Genomic DNA, 23,879 nt, shown 5'->3' with positions numbered 1-23,879 from the left:
GAACCCCCGATCAGGGTCAGGTGAAGCCATGTGAGCAGCCGGTGCCCATCACAGGTCCTGGTTGTGTGACACTCGTGCCAGGCAGACAGTCTCTGAAGAGAGTCGATAATAGCTGGGGTCACCTGTCTTGTAAAGACACGGCCACTTCTGGAGAAAAATTTGCCAAGAGCAATCATGGTCAGGACCGTGATCACCCACGTCAAACGGCATTGCTCATAACAATGATGATGAATAAATTGATCCGTATCAACAGTATTCAAGACGGGCTTTTCACTTGGTACATGTGACAATAATAAGCCAATTCCAATTCCAGTCTATATGAACAGTCCAGCGTACGGTTGTTGATATTTTCTCAGGCCTGTGCTTTCTCCTAAAGGACAGAGTTGTTGGAATGTGTGGGTGACAGTGACTTCCTGGCCAAGGTACACTGCGTGCGTCAGGCTTTTCAGGTAACAGTAGCTGAACTCATTTGTTCACACACGGGAGATGTTCTCTCTTTCAAGCATGCTCTATAAACCACTAGTTAGACCTCATTTGGGGCACTGCATTCACTTTGGAGCCCTGTTCGTTAGCAAAGATCTGAAGATGACCCCGTGGGTTCACAAATCAGTGAGGCCTAGAGTTTGGTGAATGGCGGGTCCTGTGGTCGATGCCGAAGAGCGAAGCTCAGGGGTCAAATCGGAAGTACGGAAGTTAAGAGCTGTTGGCTGGAGTCCAGGGTCTGTAAATCCTTGTGAGTCCACTGGGGTAGTCATCTGTGTGCCCTCGACCAAATAAGAGTCCAAATCCAGGTCTACTAGAAGCTGGATTCTGAAAAATATGGACTGTCTGGAGTTAGAGGACTGTGTATATGCGTGCGTGTGAGGGAGGAAGGGGATCTAGTTTTCCTGATGTTATTTTGGTGCTAGTTCTGTTTTATTTTCTGGGTTGTCCTGCTGAGCATTGTGGGCATGCTGTGTTGGTACCGAAAACTGTGGCAAAATTTGCAGGCTGTCCCCTGCACACCCTGAGCTGTGTCGGTTGCTAATGGAAACAATGCATTTCACAATATCTTTCAATGTTCATGTGAAATTAAACTTGAATCTTGAAGATCTCGGAGGAGGGATGGAGGAGATGGATGGTCTGGATGGTTCTGGAAGTGGGGGGGGGGGTTCAAATTATGTGAAAAGTTTTTGGAAACTGGGATTTTTCTTAGAGCAGAGAGGGCCGTGGGCAGGTTTAGTTGCATTCAAAATTATGAAGGGCTTCAAAGATTAGCTTTATTTGTCGAATGTACATTGACAAATGTACATTAAAGTACAGAATTTGGGGAGTACATAGGCGAACACAGAGAGGTAAAGGGAGAAGGAAGTCAGTAGAGGGTCCCCTGTGGCCAATCCCCTCTGCAACAGGTATATCCCTTTGGATACTGCTGAGGGGGATGACCTATCTGGGCAAGGCAGTGGCAGCCAGACCAATAACACTGTGGTCAGCTCTGAGCCTCAGAAGGGAAGGGTGAAGCCAGGTGGAGCAATAGTCATAGGGGACTCGATAGTTAAGGAGACAGATAGGAGACTCTGTGGCAGCAAAAGAGATGCCAGGATAGTGTGTTGCCTCCTGGGTGCTAGGGGTCCAGGATGTCTCTTGAGCGGTTGCAGAATATTCTTGAAAGGGAGGGTGAGCAGCCAGGGGTCTTGGCACATGTTGGTACCAACGACATAGGCAGGAGAAGGGTAGAGGTCCTGTGTGGTGAATTTAGGAAGTTGGGAAGGAGGCTGAAGAGCAGGACCTCCAAGGTGGTAATCTCCGGATTACTCCCAGTGTCACGAGCTAGTGAAGGTCAGAGCAGGAAGATGGCACAGATGAATGAATGGCTGAGGAGGTGGTGCAGTGGGCAGGGCTTCAAGTTCTTGGATCAATAGAACCTTTTCTGGGGTAGGGGTGACCTGTACAAATGGGATGGGTTGCACCTGAACTGGAGGGGATCCAGTATGTTGGGAGGGAGGTTTGCTAATGCTATTGGGGAAGGTTTAAACTAGATTTGCTGGGGGGTGGGAACTGAAGTGAAGAGGCAGTGGATGGGGCAGTTGGAGCACAAGTAGTAACAGCGTGTAGGCAGTTTATGAGGGAGGATAGGTTGATGACAGAGCAAAGATGCATTCAGCCAGATAGTTTGAGATATGTCTATTTTAATGCAAGGAGTATCATGAGCAAGGCAGATGAACTTAAGAGTGTGGATCAATATGCGGAACTGTGACATTGTGGCCGTTACAGAGACTTGGATGTCTTGGGGCAGGAATGGCAGCTGAGTGTGCTTGGCTTTAGATGTTTCAAAAAGGACAGGGAGGGAGGCAAAAGAGATGGGGGAGTGGCACTGCTAATCAGGGATAGTATCACAGTTGCAGAAAAGGAGGAAGTCATGGAGGGATTGTCTACTGAGTCATTGTGAGTGGAAGTCAGAAACAGGAAGGGCACAATAACTCAACTGGGTGTTTTCATAGACCCCCCCCCCCAGTAGTAACAGAGACATCGAGGAGCAGATAGGGAGACAAATTCTAGAATGGTGCAATAATAATAGGGTTGTTATGGTGATTTTAACTTTGCTAATATTGATTGGCATTTCTTTAGATCAAGGGGTTTAGATGGAATTGAGTTTGTTAAGTGTGTTCAGGAAGGTTTCCTGATGGAATACATAGATAAACCATAGAGGAGAGGCAGTACTTGATTTGGTATTAGGAAATGAACCTGGTCAGGTGTCAGATCTCTCGGTGGGAGAGCATTTTGGAAGTAGTGATCACAACTCTCCTTTATCATTGTGCTGGAGAGGGATAGGAACTTGGAAGCATAAATTGGGAGCAGATGTTCTCAGGGAAATGCACGGCAGAAATGTGACAAATGTTCAAGGATATGCATAGGTTTGTTCCATTGAGGCAGGGAAAGGATGGGATGGTAAAGGAACTATGGTGTACAAAGGATGTAGAAAATCTAGTTAAGAAGAAAGAAAATCTTACGCAAGAAAGAAGAGCTTCTGGAAAATTACAAGGGTGCAAGGAAGGAATTTAAGATTAAAATTAGGAGAGCCTGAAGGGGTCATGAAAAGGCCTTTGTGAGCAAGATTAAGGAAAACCCCAAGGCATTCTACAAGTATGTGAAGAGCAAGAGGATAAGATGTGAGACAATAGGAACAATCAAGTGTGACAGTGGAAACGTGTGCATGGAGCCAGAGGAGATAGCAGGGGTACTTAATACTTTGTTTCAGTATTCATCATTGAAAGGACCTTGGTGATTGTGGGGATGACTTAAAGTGACTGAAACGCTTGAGCTTATCAACATTAAAAAAAGGGGATGTGTTGGAGCTTTTGAAAGGTACTAAGATTAAGTTGCTGGGACTGGATGAGATAAACCAAAGGCTACTATGGAAAGCGAGGGAGGACATTGCTGAGCCTCTGGTAATGATCTTTGCATCTTCATTAGTGATGGGAGAAGTACCAGAGGATTGGAGGGTTGCAAACATTGTTCCCTTGTTCACGAAAGGGAGTAGAGATAACCCAGGAAATTATAGACCAGTGAGTCTGACTTCAGTGATGAGTAGGTTGTTGGTGAAGATCTTTAGAAGCAGCATTTATGAGCATTTGGAGAGACATAATCTGATTAGGGATAGTCAGCATGGCTTTATCAAGGACGGGTCGCAGCTTATGAACCTGATTGAATTCTTTGAGGATGTAACAAAACACATTGATAAAGGTAGAGCAGTGGATGTGGTGTATATGGATTTCGGTAAGGCATTTAATAAGGTTTCCCATGTGAGGCTCATTCAGAAAGTAATGAGAAATGGGACCCAAGGAGACCTTGCTTTATGGATCCAGAATTGGCTTGCTCACAGAAGGCATGTATTCTGCATGGAGATAAGTTGTGTTCTGCAGGGATCTGTTCTGGGACCCCTCCTCTTTGTGATTTTTATAAATTACCTGGATGAAGAAGTAGAAGGGTGGGTTAGTAAGTTTGCTGATGGCACAAATGTTGGGGGTGTTTGGATAGTCTGGAGGGTTGTCAGAGGTTACAGCGAGACATTGATAGAATGCAGAACTGGGCTGAGAAGTGGCAGATGGAGTTCAGACCAGATAAACGTGAAGTGGTTCATTTTAGTAGGTTAAATTTGAAGACAGAATATAATGTTAATGGTAAGACTCTTGGCTGTGTGGAGAGTCAGCGAGATCTTGGGGTCTATGTCCATAGGACACTCAAAACTGCTACACAGGTTGACAGTGCTGTTAAGAAGGCATATGGTATATTAGCCTTAATCAACTGTGGGATTGAGTTCAGGAGCCGTGAGGTAATGTTACAGCTGTAAGACCCCACGTGGAGTACTGTGTTCAATTCTGGTCACCTCATTACAAGAAAGATGTGGATGCTATAGAGAGAGTGCAGAGGAGATTCACTAGTTTTCAGCACTAACCTAGCATGTCCACAACTCACTAACCCTAACTTGTATGTCTTTGTGATGTGGGAAACAGGCAAACCCAGAGGAAACCCATGTAGTCACGGGGTGAATGTACAAAACTGGTCACGGGGCGAATGTACAAAACTTCTCACAGGGAGCAGCGGGAATTTCACCCTGATACTGGTGCTGGTTCTTCACCCTGGTACAGTGTAAAGCATTATGCTAACTGCAACTGAGAGTAAATCAGGGAAAGATATTTCCCTGCAAGGAGGATTGGTAATCAGGAGAAACAGATTTAAGATAGTCAGCAAAAGAACTGTGGTGATGAGGAGAGAGAAGGGCAGGCAGTGTTATTTTTTTAATCCAGTAACCATTATGATTGGAGATACATTGCCTGAAAAACTGGTAGAAGGCAACACCTTTTAGACGTGAGTCACATGTATCTTTTGCAAGAATATGAAAGAAGAGCCAGGCAATGGGGCTGGTTGGAATGTGCTCAACAGGCTGAATAGCCTCTGCTGTGAGATCGTGATTGCAAGGAAGTTAAATGTCGATTGTTGGATTTTGGTTTTGAAATGTGGCCACTGTTGTCACAGCAGTCGCTTTGCAAAGCACACAGACTTTGCTGTGAGTAGGACAAGCTCTAACTTATCTCCTTGACAGAGTTCAAGTGATAAATAACAGCCAGCTCATTGGGGAGAACTCGCCCACTGCTCTTGACCGGATCCCTGAATGAGCCAGAACCAAGCTGAGTCCTGCATCACAGTTAACTATCGACCACCTCTGCAAGTGGAGCAGATTCTCGGTTCTGTATTAGCGTGTCAGTCTTGATTATGTGTTAGCAGTAGTGGAGTGAGTCTCGAAACCATACCATCTAACTTGGAGACAAAAGGTATTAGTGTGATCACTCGAGTCAAGCATGATATTCTCCTAAGGGGTTGTCTACTGGTGGGTTCTCTGGTGGCTGTGGTGGTGTATCTGGGATCCACACAACCACCTTCTGATTAATCCAGGGTGTTGGGGTGGATTTTCTTAATGGAGAACTCCTGTGTATGACATTGCATATCGTGGGGAGACTGATGCACAGGCAGCCACCACACAGTCCTTAATAGATCAGGATCAGGGTCTGGTGGCATGGAATGCAGGATGACTGGGGACCCTTCACTGCCGCAGCCTTCCTCCACCTTCACTGCCATTGTAATGTGTCGCCATCTTTTACCATTGAGGTCTTATTTGGATCACTCTTTGTCTGAACCCCTTTGATCTTACTGCCTGAGTAACCCTATCGAACTAAGCTGCGGGTGGCATCGCTCTTGTGATCACTGGGGCTCACAAGGCTCTCTACCCTGACAAGGTGAAGATCCTCGGAGAAGGAGACACCGGTACAACGGGATGATATTCTTCAGAGAATTCAGTAGTAATGTACGTAGAAGAGCAGTGACCAGCTTCCATTCCAGCATTCATGGAAGAGATTCGTTAGTCAGAACATCTCCATAGTCTTCTTCAAAACTGTATCTCAAGATGTTCTAGAAGTTAAGAAGTGGGAGTGGGAGTCACCTATCTGATCTGTTAAGCCGGCCCCACCATTCAATAAAATCATTGCTAATCTGGCTGTGGACTCAGCTTCATCTACCTTCCTTTTTCATATAACCCTTAATTCCCCTGCTACGCAAAGATCTGTCTAAACGGTTTCCAGCTATATTTAATGAGGTAGCCTCTACTGCTTCCCTAGGCAGAGAATTCCAGAGGGTCACTACTCTGTGGGAAAAGATGTTTCTCTTCATCTCTATCCTAAATTTATTCCACACAATCTTGAAGCATCATCCCCTACTTCTAGTCGCAATGGCATAAAGGACATTGTTGTTATCTCGGTGTGGTTCTGAAGTAGTATCTATGAAGTAATATCTAGATAATGAAGCCGAAAGTAGAGTCATAGTCAGAGAGCACTACAGCCCTTTCGCCCATTTGGTCCATGCCGAACTGTTCTTCCTAGTCCCGTTGACCTGCATGCACCAATAGCCCTCCATACCCCTTCCATCCATGTACTTATCCAAACTTCTCTTAAATGTTGAAATTCAACCCATACCCACCACATCCATTTACGCTGTGGAGAATAAAGTCCTAATCTATTCAACCTTTCCCTATAACTCAGATCCTCAAGTCATGGCAACGTCCTTGTACATTTTCTCTGCATTCTTTCAATCTTATATCTTTCATGTAGATGGATGACTAAAACTGCACATAATACTCCAAATTAGGCCTTAACAATGTCTTGTACCAATTCAACATTACAACCCAACTCCTGTACTCAATAACACACAAAATGCTGGAGGAACTCAGCAGGTCAGGCCGCATCTATTGAAAAGAGTACAGTCGACGTTTCAGGCCAAAACCCTTCGGCCAAACACTACTTTGATTTATGAAGGCCAATGTGCCAAAAGCTCTCTTTACAATCCTATCTACCTGTGATGCCAGTTTCAATGCCTTAAAGATCTGTTTACCCAGATCCCTCTGTTCTACCGTAATCCTCGGTACACTTCTGCTCACCACGTAAATTGTACCCTGGTTTGTCCTCCCAAAGTGCAACACTTCTCACTTGTCTGAATTACATTGCAGCCTGTTTTCCCAGCTAGTCCAGAAGATGTTGCAAACTTCGATAGCCTTCTTTACTGTCCAATCTTGGTGTCATCCAGATACTTGCTGATCCAGTTTACCACATTATCTACCAGGTCATTGATGTGGATGACAAACAACAACGGACCCAGCACCGATTCCGATTCCTACGGCACACCACGAGTCACGGGCCTCCAGTCTGAGAAGTAACTATCTTGAGGCTATGTTCCCTAGTTCTATCTCAATGATGTGGAGGACAGTGTTATTCTCTCAGTGCAGTACCTAGACATTGAAGGAAAAGGTATAGGCCTAATGTTACAGGAGCTGTGTGATTTCACGCTGTCTGCATTACAGGAGCTGGAGAAAAGGGTTCTTCACACACAAACCTGTGGAATTTGGCCCTCTAGGAGAATCAGATTTTCCATTCCCCATTCTGGCCTCTTACCTCTTCTGCTTTCCTGCCAATTACAATCTACTTGTGCCCCTCCACCCCCTCTCCTGTGGTCCCCTCACCTCTACAATCAGATCCTTTCTTCTCCAGCCCTTTACCTTTCGTACCCATCTGGCTTCACCTCTTACCTTGTAGCTTGTCCCCTTCCCCTCCCCCCACCTTTTTATTCTGGTGTCTTCCCCTTCCTTTTGAGTCCTGATGAAGAGTCATGGTCTGAAATGTCAGCTGCTTATTTGTTTTCAGAGATACTGCATGTCTTGCCGAGTTCCTCCAGCATTTTTTGTGTGTGAATTAGTAATTTATTTGGATTGGGATTATGGGCAAGGACTAGAGGGGATCTTAGACAGCTAGCATTATGTACCAAGCTGTTCATGAGTAGCATATTAGCCACGATTTATTAACCATGCTTCACAAGAATACTGTCAAACAATGTTGTTGATCTTCAAAAAGAGTTGTTGAGATGGGCACGATAGCTTGTTCAAAACCCACATCTAAAGGAAAGTCTTAAGGCGGAGAAGTGGAGCAGAGACAGAGGTCTGGGGAGCAGATTCCAAAGCTTAAGACCTCGTCAGCTGAACGTAGGACCCCCAGACATACAGGAAGAGGGTAGGCAGTAGTGTAACAGTTAGTGTGACGTTATTACAGCTCGGAGTTCATTTCCAGCATCCTCTGTAAGAACGTTTGTACGTTCTTCCTGTCTGCATGTGTGTCTCCTCTGGGTGCTCCAATTTCCGCCCATGGTACAAAGACATATTTGTTAGTAGGTTAATTGGTCATTTTAAATTGCCCTGTGATTAGGCTAGGGTGAAATAGTTGGATTGCTGGGCCAGAAGGGCCTGTTCTGCATTGTATTGCCAAATAAAAATAAATGGAAGAATTCAAGGTACACACTCAGGTCTTAGAGGTTTGTAAGGTTAGAGAGGATTGGAGTGAGTACTGTGAAGAATTTTGAATGCAAGGGTGAGTACTCTAAAGTCAGAGTGATACTTAGTGAGCTGTTGGCTCCCCTCTCGTGGCAGGAGCCATCTCTGTCTCTCCCCGTCTGAGATGTTGAAATGTTAGTTGGGCTGAAGATACTGATGGTCTTCAGATCATGGTTTTCAGGGGGCTTTGCTATTCTTGCATGTTAGGTTTTGGGGGATTGATGCTTTTGCTGCTGCTTGTGTGTGGGGGGGAGGGGGAGACGGGCTTTGTAGTCCTAACCTTTTCTGTCATTCATTCTTTTGGGGTTTTTCCCCTGTTTTGTGGATGTCTGTAAAGAGTAAGAATTTCATCTTACACATTGTATACATTCTCGATATTAAATGGAACCAGCAGGCAAAAGGCATGGACGTCATGTGTCATTGCTACTTGAACAAATCAGTGCCACTGATAGAGACCAAACATGAGCAGTTACCCTGTGTGACACGCTCTCTGTTCCAATCCATTAATAATGTTCAAAAAGTCAAAGAAATGTATTTGATCCTCTATTAGCAACTAGCAAAACATACAATCTTGAAGTGATGAAACTAAAACAACAACCAGCGATATTAAATGTACTTAAGCAAAGTTACGTAGTATTAAGCAATTTCCAGTGTAATTAAGTGGTCAACAAAAGATGTGATACTTAGCAGTCTCCAGCTCTGAATTGCCCAAATCAAAGCATGAATATGTAACTAAACCTTTCGTTTTTACCACCCTGCCCCCACCCATCTGACTAGCTACCATAATAAACGCTTGACACAGAACACAATGCAGACAGTGGCTCCTATAGCATGGGTGACAGAACATGGTGTGTCAACAGCTGGGACATCTTGCATGTGTATTCGGCGGCTCTTTTACTCTAATTTCTCCGCACTTCCAGGTAATTCTGTCAGATGCCTCGAATATAAAGTATTTTGCAGAGATGGGGAAAAAGATCCTGTCTGCGATAATGATGAAAGCTCACAAGGTAAGGACTCAAAACTGTTTTAGTTTGCAACTGTTTGACTCTGTCTGGATATCAGAGATTGGTTATAAATCTGAACTCCATTCTTACTGTACAGGCTCCCCATTGCCTGATTGAGCTATTAATATTGATTTCCATTACCTTCGTTCCCTCTGACCCACCCCATAGTCTGTACTGTCCCACTTCTAACTTTTCCAGCAATCCCACACTCATCCATAAATGGCATCGAGTTATCTTCACAACACCAATATTAACCACACCCTCTCAACCCCTTATCCAAGCTAGAGTTTTGCATTGTTCATGCTGTCTGTTATCCTTATGCCTTCAACCTTGGCTGTCCAGTTTAATAAGATCACAACACCATAAGAGATAGGAGCAGAATTAAGCCATTTGGCCCATTGAGTCTGTATTGTCATTCCATCAGGACTGATTTATTATTGTTTCGAACCCCATTCTCCTGTCTTTTCCCTGTAACCTCTGACACGCTTACTAATCAAGGACCTATCAATCTCCGCTTTAAAATACCCAATGATTTGGCATTCACAGCCATCTCTGGTAATGAATTCCACAGATTCAACACATTCTGGCTAAAGAAATTCCTCTACATCTCTGTTCTAAAGGGGTATCCTTATATTCTGAGACTGTGCCCTTGGGTCCTACACTCTCACTACAGGAAACATCCTCTCCATGTCAACTCTGAATAGGCCTTTCAATTTCAATAGGTTTCAATGGGATCCCCACCTACCGTTCTTCTAAACTTCAGCGAGTACAAGCCCAGAACCATTAAATTCTCCTCATGTGTTAACCCTTTCATTCCCAGGATCATTCTCATGAACCTCCTCTGGACCTTCTCCAATGCCTTTTCTTAGATAAGGGGACCAAAATTACTCACAATACTCTGTGTGGATTGACCAAAGCCTTATGAAGCTTCAGCATTATATAAAGCTCGCTTTTGTATAGTAGTCTTCCAGAAGTGAATTGCTGAGATTGCATTGGCCTTCCTTACCACCGACTCAACCTGCAAGTTAACTTTTAGGGAATCCTGCACAAAGACTCCTAAAACCCTTTGTTCTGTCAACATTCCCAGAGCTGTAATGGCACTCTGAGCCACCCTTACAGAATCAATCATTTGTATTTTTACTGCCTGCTCTTATCCTGACTAGGTTTTCACTATTATTAACTATTATTAGGTAATATTCTTAGAGAAATTCTCATTCTAGTCAAGTATTCTTAAATATACACTATTTTTATTATCCTGGTTCCCCTTATCTGGTCTGGGTCAGACGACTGGAAGTGGCCTGTTGTTGTTTGGGGGGGGAGGGGTGTGTGTGTGTGTGTCTTGTTTTGTTCTTTTATTGTTGTTGCTATTTGTATCCTGTTGAGCAGCATGCTATGTTGGCGCATGTTGTGGGCACACTATGTTGGTGCCCGAATGTGTAGCAACACCTGTGGACTGCCTCTAACACATTCTCGGGTGTGTTGGTTGTTAACGCAAATGATGCATTTCACTATATGTTTCAATGTACGTGTGATAAGTGTGGATCTGAACCCTGGGAAAACGTGGGTCCGCACTCCTAACTTCTATTTTATTTGTTGCGATACAGCGCGGAACCTTCTGGCCCTTCGAGTAGCACTGCCCAGTAACCCACAATTGATCCCTCGCCTTGTCGCAGGACAGTTTACAATGGCCAGTTAACCTGCTAACTGGTACATTTTTGGAATGTAGGAGGAAACTGGAGCGCCCAGAGGAAACTCACACATACTGCAGCGAGGACATACTCCTGGCAGACGATGGCAGAATTGAACTCCGACACTGACACCTTAAGCCAGGGGTCGGCAACCTTTTTAGCTTTGTGGATCGGATCGCATATTAATGAGTAGACAGTGGGCCAGATAAATTCCATAAAAATGGGAATTATCCATTTAAGTACATCTAATTATGTTTTGCCTCAAATTAATGATTAATACATGCTAGAAAATCACTTGTCTTTAAGGTTGCTTACTCCTGCCCTAAGGTGTAATAGAGTCACGCTACCTAATGCCCCGCCTGTGATACTATACACCTCTGTAAGATCACCACTCATTCATTAATGAAAAATGTTCCAACCTGCTCAGCCTCTCTCTGGCGGACACTATTTCAAACAGTAAATCCCAGCACCATGAACGTTCTTCCCTCTCCTTTGCAGGCACTCACCCCAGTAACTGCAAGAGGTGTCGAACATGGCCCTTCTCATCTAAGAAAGGTGTGATTCTGAATCTTGAGCGAGAGGGAGAGAGAGAGACACACGCACACTCACAAAATGATGGAGGAACTCATCAAGTCAGTCAGCGATTCTTTCACTCAGCCAGTCCTGTACAAATCTCAAAGCACAGGCAGTCTTTGGCCCACCAGCTGTATGTTTATTTTATTGGGAGATACAGTGCAGAACAGGCCCTTTGGCCCACTGAGCCGCACCACTCAGCTACCCACTGATTTAACCCTAGCCTAATCACAGGACCAGTTATCCTGCTAGCTGCTATGTCTTTGGACTGAGGAAAGTGTTACGTACCCTGTAACTGGGTCACTTACCAACAAAGATAGAGAGGTCCGTTGAAGTCAGATGGTACTATTTTTAACAGTATTTATTGATAAAAATACACAAAAAAAATATCAATGCAAACATACAGATAATATACGTCGTCAATACTAAATCTAAAAGCACGGGTATAATAATAATAAGAAATAGCTCTATCGTTGTCTAGGGGATAATGTATTGTCCGATGGAAATATAGAAGTCACTTTAGTTCATTCAAGCAGCAGGCTGCAGCCTTTGGTTGGAGTCAAGAGAGAGAGTTTAAACTTGCCCATTCCTTTTATGATGTCAATCCTTCGAGAATTGGTGGGGGCTGATTTCTCCTTTGTGTTAGCTAAAGCCGTTCTTCCATGGCAAGGCCCGCCAATTCCGAGGCAAATGGAAAGGGATGCACGTGGACCTTCCACCGGCTGTCGCTATTTCGCTGTTACAGGATTTCTAGCGTTTCTTCTGGTGCGCCTGAAGGGGCTGTTCCCCAGACCCTCTTTTATCCTGACTCACAGGGTCTCAGATGTCAATCAGGTTGGGATGGTGCAATCCCTCCACCAACCCCCCTCTGTTCATTGCCTGGGGGCTTCGATGAATCGTACAGTACTCAATACACAATTCAGTCTCCAAGGGATAATGGCCGTTATCTGTGGCTTTGTCTTTCGGAGGCCCAGGACACATTCCAAACATTGAGGAATCTGCATGTCTGTCTCTCATTTCCTGGGTCTCCTGACCCGAATCAATAGCGATCCTGCGATTCTCAAAAAGGAGACGGCCACGGGCGTAACAGAAGAAACTGGAGCACTCTGATGAAACCCATGAACACTCGGGAAGAGGGTACAAGCCTTCTTTACAGAGGACGCTGGAATTGAACTCGGAACTGTGACACCCCAATCTGTAATAGTGTCACAGTAACCATGACTGAGGCCTCCATTTACACTCATTCATCCTACATTCCCGTCTGCTGTGGCACGGTACTGTAGGGGTTCACACAGTAAATTTTCAACCATGAATAAATCTGAATCTTTATCCATGCTTCCACTATTCACTTCCCAAAGGTTTCACGATCCCATTATTATGTCTTAGAATCAGACAGCAAAGAAACAGGCCATTTGGTCATTACACTAACATTACACTCATTCACTTTTATTCTCCTCATATTCCCATCAGTTCCTTCTAAATTCTAGAGCTGACTTCGGCAGAATGGCCAATTTACAGTGGCCAGTTAACATACTAACCTCCCAAATCTTTGAGACGTGGGAGGAAACCAGAGCAGATGGAGGAGACCCATGTTGCATTGGTCAAATGTGCAAATTCCACATAAATGGTTGCCTGAGGTCAGAGTTTTTCAGAGCTGCTATACAGTTGGGTACTTCCCAGAATCCCGTGCTACAATCACATAGCACATGTGATTGTGCTATTTCCAATCACATCTGCAACTGTGAGTGGCAGAGTTGCGTAGCAGTTAAAGTAATGCTAGAACTGTGCCAGTGACCCTGGTTCAATACTCACTTGCTGTCTGTAGGAAGTTTGCTCATTATCCCCACCACCCAGGTCACTGATGCCATCAGGTGGAAGGTACAGGAGCCTCCGAGCTCACATCACCAGGTTCAGGAACAGTTATTATCTTTCAGCCATCAGGCTCTTGAACCGTAGGGGATAACTTCAATCATTTTCACTTGCCCTATTAACTGAATAGTTTCCACAACCTATGGACACACTTTCAAGGACTCTTCATCTCATATTATCAATATTCATCGCTTATTTATTATTATTTTTCTCTTTTTTTGTCGTATTTACAGAGTTTATTGTTTTTTGCACACTGGTTGTCCACCCTGTTGGTATGGTCCTTCAATGATTCTATTATGGTTATTGCACTTATTGAGTGTGCTCACAAGAAAATGAATCTCAGGGTTGTATATGGTGACATACATGTATGTTGAGAATTTGCTTTGAACTTTGTTCATTCTCTCCATGATGTAGGGGTTTCCTCCAGGTGCTCCAGTTATATCCCACATTTCAAGAAGTACAGGTTAGTATGTTAATCGGTCACATGGGTGCAGCTGGACTTGGGCAAACTCATTAGGCTGGAAGGGCCAGTTACCCTGCTGTATCTCTGTCCACCCCTTCCTTCCCGTCATGTTCTGAAATTTCAGGCTCCTTCTGAATTATGTAACAACCCCAGAAGAAGGAAACAAGATTCCTCAACGCAAACTAATTTGATGGTCCCTTTGACTTGTTTTAGAATCCAAAGAGGTTTGTGGAAGTCTTTGAGGACATGATGTTCTTCCTGCAGCAAACCGATCACTGGGAGACAACTCAGCGGGAACTTGCGTCACGAGGGGTGAGTCCAAATTGCAATGTTGTAAAGTGACAAGGACACCAGAGTAGAGGGCAGGAGGAAGTATGCTACAGAAGTAAAATAAGCCGTCATCGACATCAGGAAGGTGTTGAGTTAGAGAGGGTTGAGAGCTTGAAGTTCTTAGGAGTGAACATCAACAATAAATACCATCTCCTGGTCTAATCATGTTGTCATGGTGTACATTAACAAGGAACTGAATCCAGGTGCGGTGGAATGAAAGACCCCTGTGCTGAGACAGAAACAAATTTATTTATAGGAATTCTAACTGAGCATTGAGCGGCACCACGGGTTGAGTCATTTTCAAAACACAGACAAGGGCCCCGCGATTTGCAATAATTGGGAGTCCACTTTAAATAAATGCAGTATGCTGAAAGCCCTGCCAGTTAAAATAAACTTGACAAGATTAAGCAGAAAGTACAGATTTAACAACTCTAGATAAAAGACAACAGTTCACAGGCCCACAGGGCTCAAAATACATATAGATGTTATGGCTAAGAAGGCTCACTAATGCCCCTTCAGGAGGCTAAAGAAATTCGGCATGCTCCCCCTTGGCCCTTACCAATTGTTATTGAAGACATCCTCTCCAGGTGCATCACAACTTCGCATGGCAGCTGCTTTACCAGGAATGGAGTAGAGCCAAGACCCCACCCACCCTAGACATTCTCTTCTCCCCTCTCCCATTGGGCAGAAGATATAAAAGCCTGAAATCCCGTATACCAGACTCGAGGACAGCTTCCACTGTGCTGTTATAAGACTTGACTGGGTCCCTTATGTGATAAGATGGACTCTAGACATCACAATCTACCTCGTTTGATCTTGCACCTCAATCTTAATTGCACTGCACTTTCTCTGTAGCTGTTACAATTTCTTCTGCATAATGTCAAAGGAGTTACAGTTTAGGGTGGAAATAAAGGTATGTTATTTGGCCACATTATTAGGTTTAATAAAGTGACCACTGAGTGTATGTTCGTGGTCTTTTGCTGCTGTAGCCCATCCACTTCGAGGTTCAGTGTGTTGTGCATTCAGAGATGCTCTTCTGCACACCATTGCTGTAACGGATGGTTATTTGAGTTATTGTTGCCTTCCTGTCAGCTTGAACCAGTGCAGCCATTGACCTCTCTCATTAACAAGATATTCTGACCCACAGAACTGTGCTCACTGGATGTTTATTTTGTTTTTTGCACCATTCTCTGTAAACTCTGGAGATTCTTGTGCGTGGAAATCTCATGAGATTATTATGCTAGCCCATCTGGCACCAACAATCATCCCATAGGCAAAGTTACTCAGATCACATCTCTTCCCCATCGTGATGTTTGGTCTGGACCATAACTGAAACTCTTGACCATGTCTGGATTGAACACAGTCTGGTCATTCTCCACTGATCTCTCTCAATTAACAAGACGTTTTCGCCTGCAGAGCTGAATGTTGTTTTTTTGGGGGGGTTTTTTGCACCATTTGCTGCAAGCTCTAGAGACTCATTTATGACTGTGTGGCTAAGCACAGCTCCAGTGCCATATTTAACACTGCTGACGACACCACTGTTTTCAGCCGAGGAAAAAGGTGGTGATGAATCAGCAGATAGGACGGAGATTGAAAATCTGGCTGAGTGGTGTAAAAGCAACAACCTCTTATTCAATGTCAACAAGACCAAGGAGCTGATGATTTACTTCAGGAGAAGGAAGCCAGAGGCCCATGAGCCAGTCTTCATCGAGGGGTCAGAGGTGCAGGGGGGTCAGTAACTTTAAATTCCTCAGTGTTGTTACTTCAGAGGACCTGTCCTGGTCCCAACACTGAAGTGCAGTTATGAAGATAGCACAGCAACACGTGTACTTCCTTCAGGGTTTCCAAATGTTCGCCAGACATCTGTAACTTTGACAAACTTCTATAGTTGTGTAGTGGAGAGTGTATTAACTGGTTGCTTCAGAGCCTGGTATGGAAGCAACAATGCCTTTGAATGGAAAATCCTTCAAAAGTAGTGGATATGGTCCAATCCATCATGGGTTAATCTCTCCACGCCATTGAGCACATCTACATGGAATGTTATTGTAGGAAAGCAGTATCCATCATCAGAGATCCCCAGCACCCAGTCCATGTTTTCTTCTCACCGCTGAGAAACTTATGCCAGCCCATCTGGCACAGGGGCCTCAGGATACTCACCGCTGGGTTCAGGAACAGTTATTACCCCATAAACCATCAGGTTCTTGGACCAAACTTCACTTGTTCTGTCACTGAGCTGTTCCCTCAGCATGTAGATTTACTTTCAAGGACTCTTCATTCCATGTTCTCGATATTTGTTGTTTATTTATTTATTTATTATTATTCTTTCTTTTTTGAAATTGCAGAGTTTGCTGCCTTGTGCACACTGATTGTCCTTCATGTTAGTGTGGCCTTTCATTGCTTCTATTATGGTTATTGGATTAATTCAGCATGCCTGCAAGAAAATTAATCTCTGGATTGTATATAGTGACACATATGTAGTTAGTTAATACATTTCAAAGGTTCAAAAAAAGTTTCAAAGGTTCATTTATTATCAACCTCTGAAATTTATAAACTATAAATTTACTTAGAACTTTGTGCGTGGGCATTCCAGGAGAACAGCAGTTTCTGAGATACTTATACCAGCTTGTCTGGCACCAACAATCATTCCATGGTCAAAGTCACTTAGATCATCCCCAATCTGAATTTTGGTCTTTACAACAACTGGACCTCTTGACCATGTCTGCATACTTTCATGCATTGAATTGCTGCCACATGATTGGCTGATTAGATATTTGCATTAATGAGCAGCGGTTTCTAGTAAAGTGGCCGCTGAGTCCAAAATGTTAGGTAGTCACTGAGGAGAAAGTATGAGAGAGTCACATCTCAAGGTTCAACGACAGTTTCTTTCCCACTGCTGTCACGTTCTTGAACCAACAAAAAGATGGACTCTCGACCTCACACTCTACGCCATCCTGACCTTGCCCGGACTGCACTTCCTCTGTAACTGATTCTGCATTCTGTTATTGCTTATCTTGTTCTACCTCACTGCATCGTGTAATGACCTGAAATGTATAAACCGAATGCAAAATAGGCTGTTCACTGGACTGTGGAATATATGAAAATAATAAAACAATTCCATGTGTTGTGCTTATTTGCATTTACACAGTTTGTCTTTTACATATTGGTTGCTTGTCAGTCTTTGTGGTTTTTAATCGATTCTATTGAATTTATTTGTAATACTGTGAATGCCTGCAAGAAAATGAATCTCAGGGTAGTATATGGTGACGTATACATACTTTGATAATAAATTTACTTTGAAGTTTGACCAAACTGTTGTGATTAGGGTTGTTCAGGTTGGTTCAAGAACCAATTAGTTGAAAGGAAGGGGAAGTGGCATTGGGGAACGGTTTGTATTCTAGAGAAGTGGACAAGCTGAACACAACCACCTTGTCTGGTGTCCTGTGGAATAAATTTCCGCTATCAGAATCAGGTTTAATGTCACCGGCGTTTGTTGTGAAATTTGGTAACTTAGCGGCAGCCATGCAATAATGAATATAGAAAAAAAATACATATGAATTACAGTAAGTGTATAATAAATACCTAAATTAAAAGTGACACAAAAATAGAAATAATAAAAGAAGTGAGGTAGTGTTCATGCGTTCAATATCCATTTAGAAATCAAATGGCAGAGGGGAAGAAGCTGTTCCTGAGTTGCTGAGTGTGTGCCTTCAGGCTTCTGTACCTCCTTTCCGATAGTAACAGTGAGAAGAGAGCATGTCCTGGGTAAAGGGGGTCCTTAATAATGGACGTCGCCTTTCTGAGACACTGCTCCTTGAAGATGGCTTGGATATTATGGAGGCTAGTACCCAAGATGGAGCTGATAATTTTACAACTTTCTGTGGCATCTTTTGATCCTGTGCAGTAACACCACCTCCCCCCCCCCCCCCCATACCAGACGGTGATTTAGCCTGTCAAAATGCTCTCCATGGTACATCTGTAGAAGTTTTTGAGTATTTTAGGTGACAAGCTGAATCGCCTCAAATTCTTGATGAAATATAGTCATTGTCGTGCCTTCTTTATAGCTGTACTGATATGTTGGGACCTGGTTAGATCCTCAGATATTGACACGTAGACAGTTGAAGTTGCTCACTCTGTCTATTTCTGATCCCTCTATGAGGATTGGCGTGTGTCTTCCTTCACCTTACCCTGCCTGAAGTCCACATTCAGCTCTTTCTGTATTATTGATGTTGAGTGCAAGGTTGCTGCTGTGACACCACTCAACCAGCTGGTATATCTCATTTCTGTATGCCCTATAGGTAATCCAGCTTTCAGATTTTCCACGGGCATTATTGGAAATTATTTTAACTGCCGAGGTAGCACCCAGAAGGAGAAATTGTGTGTCCAGAGCTGTAAGATCAAATATCTGTGAGGTTAGAAGAGTGATGGGAGGAGGTTGGATCTTATTAAAACCTTTCAAATATTGGGCACCGTAGGGCCTAGACAGACTGGACATGGAGAGGATGTTTTCTATGCTAGGTGAGTCTAGAACCAGAGGGCACATCCTCAGAATAGAGGGACATCCATTTGGAATAGAGATGAAGAGGAATTTCTTTAGCCAGTGTGTGGTGAATCAGTGGAATTAATTGCCATAGACAGTTGTGGAAGCCAAGTCATTGAGTATATTTAAAGTGGAGGTTGATAGGTTCATGATTATTAAGGATGTCAAAGTTTATGAGGCGAAGGCAGGAGAATGCGGGGTGGAGAGAGGAATAGTAAATCAGCCATGATGGAATGGCCTAATTCTGCTTCTACGTCTCAAGATCTTATTGCCTGTCTCCATGGGTGGTAGATGTGCCACTTTAATACACTGACTAATTGGAAATGCATTGTTCTCAACAGGTGAAATACATGAATTTTTATGACGTTGTTTTGGACTTCATCCTGATGGATTCCTTTGAGGATCTGGAGAATCCCCCTTCATCGATACAGAACATCGTCAACAATCGGTGGCTAAATAATTCCTTCAAGGAAACTGTAAGCAGGAAATAGGAAATGTTTTTAGAGCTGTTCTGGGTTGTTCAAGATTCAAGGTTGTTTAATGTCATTTCCATTACACAAGTGTAGAAGAGACTGAAATAATTGTTTCTCTGGATCCAATGCAGCACAAAAAAACCACAAGATAAAGAACTCAATAATAAAAAAACATAATAAATATAAATACATAGATTGATTGTATGTTCATAAAGTGATGCAAGGCACAGGAGTGTCTGCATGTAACATGATTGACAGGAAGTGATAAAGGAGTGTTGAGGGGTGGGTTAGTGGGGGGAAATGTTGATCAGTCTTACTGCTTGGGGAAAGTAACAGCACAGGGAGGTTACCATAATCTGCTTCAGCGATGTTTTCAGAGGGACGGGCAATTGCTTGACTCACCGAGTCTGCACCAGCCCTTTAGCAGCAATCTAATTTGTGGGGTCTTGAGGGAGAGGAGTGGTACAAGTTTATTTAAAGATAAAGCACAGAACAGCCCCTGCCGGTAGGACGAGCTGTACTGCCCAGCAACCCACCGATCTAACCCTAGCCTAATCACAGGATAATTTACAATGACTGATTAACCTACTAACTAGACTGTGGGAGGAAACCCACACACTAATGGGAAGAACACGAATGCTTTTAAGCTGTAAAAGCGTCACGCTGACTGCTGCTCCACAGTAGCACATTAAAGTTCTTCCAGGTAGTTTTCTTGCTTCCTTCTGAATGCTTCAACAGTGCGGCTTCAATACTACCATGGTTGAAGACTCCAGGCTCTAACTTGTTGGTTCCCCTTGCCACTTCTGGCTTTTTTATATGTTGGAAATCAGAGCAACACAGACAATATGGTGAAGGAACACAGCAGGTTAGGCAGCATATATGGAAATGAATGAAAACCCAGAGTAAGAAGTTGGGGGAGGGGAACGATTACAAGATGGCTGGTGATGTGGAATCAGGTAAGGCGAAGGGATGGATGGGTGGAGGAAGCTGAATGAAGAGCGAAGCCGGGAGCTGATGGATGTAAAGGGTAAAGGGCTGAAGAAGAAATCTAATAGGAGAGGAATCAGAATCAGATTAGGTTTATTATCACCAGCATGTGTCATGAAATTTGTTAACTTAGTAGGAGCAGCTCAATGCTGTGAATAATCTAGAACAATAAATAAATAAATTACAGTATATGTATATTTGAGGTTAAAGATTGTGTAAGAACAGAAATGATATATATTGAAAAAGTGAGGTTGTGTTCATGGTTTCAGTGTCCATTCAGCAATCAGATGGCAGAGGGGAAGAAGCTGTTCCTGAATCGCTGAGTGTGTCCCTTCAGGCCTCTGTACCTCCAACCTGATGGTAACAGTGAGAAAAGGGCATGCCCTGGGTGCTGGGGGTCCTTATTAATGGCTAACAACACACACAAAATGCTGGTGGAACACAGCAGGCCAGGCAGCATCTATAGGAAGAAGCACTGTCGACGTTTCGGGCCAAGACCCTTTGTCAGGACGGAAACGTCGACAGTGCTTCGCCTTATAGATGCTGCCTGGCCTGCTGTGTTCCACCAGCATCTTGTGTGTGTCGTTTGAATTTCCAGCATCTGCAGATTTCCTTGTGTTTGCTTAATAATGGATGCTGCTTTTTGAGATACCGCTCCTTGAAGATGTCCTGGGTACTTTGTAAGCCAGTACCCAAGATGGAGCTGTCTAGATTTACATCCTTCTGCAGCTTCTTTCGGTTTTGTGCAGTAGCCCCATCCTCCCCACCCCCACACCAGACAGTGATTTAGCCTGTCAGAATGCTTTCCACGGTACATCTATAGAAATTTTTGAGTGTTTTTGTTGACATACTAAATCTCTTCAAACTCCTAATGAAGTACACTCAATGTCTTGCCTTCTTTATAACTACATCGACATGTTGGGACCAGGTTAGGTCCTCAGAGATCTTGAAACTCAGGAACTTGAAATTGCTCACTCTCTCCACTTCTGATCCTTCTATGAGGATTGGTGTGTGTTCCTTCATCTTACCCTTCCTGAAGGCCACAGTCTTATTGACATTGAGTGCGAGGTTGTTGCTGTGACACCACTTCACTAATTGGCATATCTCGCTCCTGTATGCCCTCTCATCTCCATCTGAGATTCTACCAATAATGGTTGTAACATCAGCAGATTTATAGATGGTATTTGGGTACAGACAGAGTAGAGCAATGGGCTAGGCACACAGTGAAGTGCGCCAGTATTGATCGTCAGTGAGGAGATGTCTTCTGGTTAGGAAGTCGAGGATCCAGTTGCAGAGGGAGGTACAGAGGCCCAGGTTCTGTAACTTCTCAATCAGGATTGTGGGAATGATGGTGTTATACTTAACTATATATGGGCTACAGTTAATGAACAGCATCCTGACATAGGTGTTTGTATTGTCCAGGTGGTCTAAAGCTGTGTGGAGAGCCATTGAGATTGTGTCTGCCATTGATCTATTGTGGTGATCGGCAAATTGCAATGGGTCCAGGTCCTTGCTGAGGCAGGAGTTCAGTCTAGTCATGGCTAACCTCTCAAAGCATTTCATCGCCGTAGATGTGAGTGCTACTGGGCAATAGTCAATAAGGCAGCTCACATTATTCTTCCTAGCCACTGGTATAATTGTTGCTTTTTTGAAGCAAGTGGGAACTTTCACCCATAGTAGTGAGAGGTTGAAAATGTCCTTGAATACTCTCGCCAGTTGGTTGGCACAAGTTTTAAGAGCCTTACTAGATACTCCATCAGGACCTTCTCCTTTGTGAGGGTTCACCCTCTTTAAAGACAACCTAACATCAGGAGAGTGGACTGTGGGAGGAAGGACACCAGAGGGTGGTGATAGGCAGGTGAAGAGAAGAGAAAGAGGTAAGAGGGGAGCCAGACTGGGAATTGGAAATACAGGGGAGGGGTGGGAGAGAAATTACCAGGTTAGAGAAATCCATGCTCATGCCAGGAGTTTGGAGGCTACTCAGACGGAATATGAGGTTTTGCACCTCCATTGCGGTAGTACAGAAAGCCATGGACCGACATGTCAGAATTTTCTGTCACCTGATTATTGAACCTCTAATGGGGACAATCTACTCTCCCTATGCCCTTCATGGTCTCAAATCCCTTCCTCACAGCCTCCTCTATTCCAGTAACCATGCAATAATTCCACATAACTAAAGACTCTCATCACTGGATTTGTTTTTAGGAAAAATGTCTTCACATTTTTCCTAAATTAGAGTCCAGAACTGGACACAGTTTATAGAGTGGTTAAAAAGGCATATGGTGTGTTGGCCTTCATTAGATGGTGAAACAAGTTCAAGAGCCGTGAGGTAATGTTGCAGCTCTATAAAACTCTGGTTAGACCCACACTTGCAGTATGATGTTCAGTTCTCATCACCTCATTATAGGAAGGAATTGGAAGCTGTAGAGAGGGTGCAGAGGAGATTTACCAGGATGAGGCCTGGATTAGAGAACATGTCTTCTGCAGATGAGTTAAGCAAGCTAGGGATTTTCTCTTCTGAGCAAAGGAGGGTGGGAGTGCTTAATAGAGGTGTACAAGATGATAACAGGCATAGATCAAGTAGATAGCTAGAGACTCTTTCCCAATGCAGAAATGACCAGGACCAAGGATCAGGTGATCGGAAAAAAGTGATGGAGGGATGTCAGTGGTAGTTTTTTTTTACAGAGTTGTGGGTGCCTGGGGTGGTGGTACAGACAGGTAAGTTAGAAACACCTGGATGAGAGAAAATAGAGCGCTATGTTGGAGGAAAGGTTTAGATTGATCTTGTAGTAGGTTAAGTGTTTGGCACAACAACTCAGTGTGCCGAATGGCCTGTGCTCTGTTCCATATTCTATCTTTTTCAGTTGTACCAAACCAGTGTTTTATAAAGAATTATCTTGACTTCCTTGCACTTGTACTCTGTACCTCTGTTTCTCAAGTCCTGGATCTTGTATGTTTTTTTGAAACCACGTTTTCAGTCATGCCTGCCGTTTTCAATGAATTGTGCACGTGGATCAGCAGAACACTCTGGTGCCCTCCAGTTTATATTGGCACTTCCACCAAAGGAATGTTGCTTGGCGATTAAATTTTGGCCAAAAATAATGACTTGCAAAGTTGTGGTTGACCGTCCCAAAGCAATTTCAATCAAGTAAAATTTAATACTGAGACAAATTATATTAGGTCAGTCCAACCAAAACTTGGCCAAAGGTAGAATTTAGTGAGTGTTTCAAAGGAGGAGAAAGGAAAGGGGAAAGGGAAGACGTTGCTTTGGGGGGGGGGGGGGGTTGTTGGGAGGAATTTAGCAGTGTTTGATCTATCAAAAGCCACAGTGTTGTGATTGTGGGATATTACATGGGTGTGAATTGTATGTGCTGTGTTGTGCACATTGCTCTGTACGTATGTTGTTTGGTGATATACATGCATACAGTTGAATGGCAATAAACTGAACATGAACTCCTGTTTTACTCGGGGATGTAAGAGATGTGACACACTGAAGCAGACTTCTAAAGATTACACTAAAGATGAGCTTTATTTGTCTCAAGTACATT

At 43.7% G+C, this 23,879-nt stretch overlaps 1 protein-coding gene across 8 annotated transcripts in view; it reads left to right on the top strand.

The window, feature by feature from the left end:
• miga1 (mitoguardin 1) overlaps window positions 1-23,879 on the top strand; it is a 180,542-nt gene that overhangs the window by 70,518 nt on the left and 86,145 nt on the right. For 7 of the 8 annotated variants that reach the window (XM_059983781.1, XM_059983783.1, XM_059983784.1 and 4 more), the window contains exons 10-13: window positions 377-449; window positions 9,328-9,414; window positions 14,218-14,316; window positions 19,213-19,347. In XM_059983781.1, the coding sequence (XP_059839764.1) occupies window positions 377-449; window positions 9,328-9,414; window positions 14,218-14,316; window positions 19,213-19,347 (394 nt within the window). The remainder of the gene's footprint in view (window positions 1-376; window positions 450-9,327; window positions 9,415-14,217; window positions 14,317-19,212; window positions 19,348-23,879) is intronic. The other variant, XM_059983786.1, reaches the window with a different exon arrangement.

This window comes from Hypanus sabinus, chromosome 11 (genome assembly GCF_030144855.1).
Source record: "Hypanus sabinus isolate sHypSab1 chromosome 11, sHypSab1.hap1, whole genome shotgun sequence".
NCBI lineage: Eukaryota > Metazoa > Chordata > Chondrichthyes > Myliobatiformes > Dasyatidae > Hypanus > Hypanus sabinus.
The sequence above is the reverse complement of the archived record's forward strand: the minus strand, read 5'-3'. Positions and strand labels throughout refer to the sequence as shown.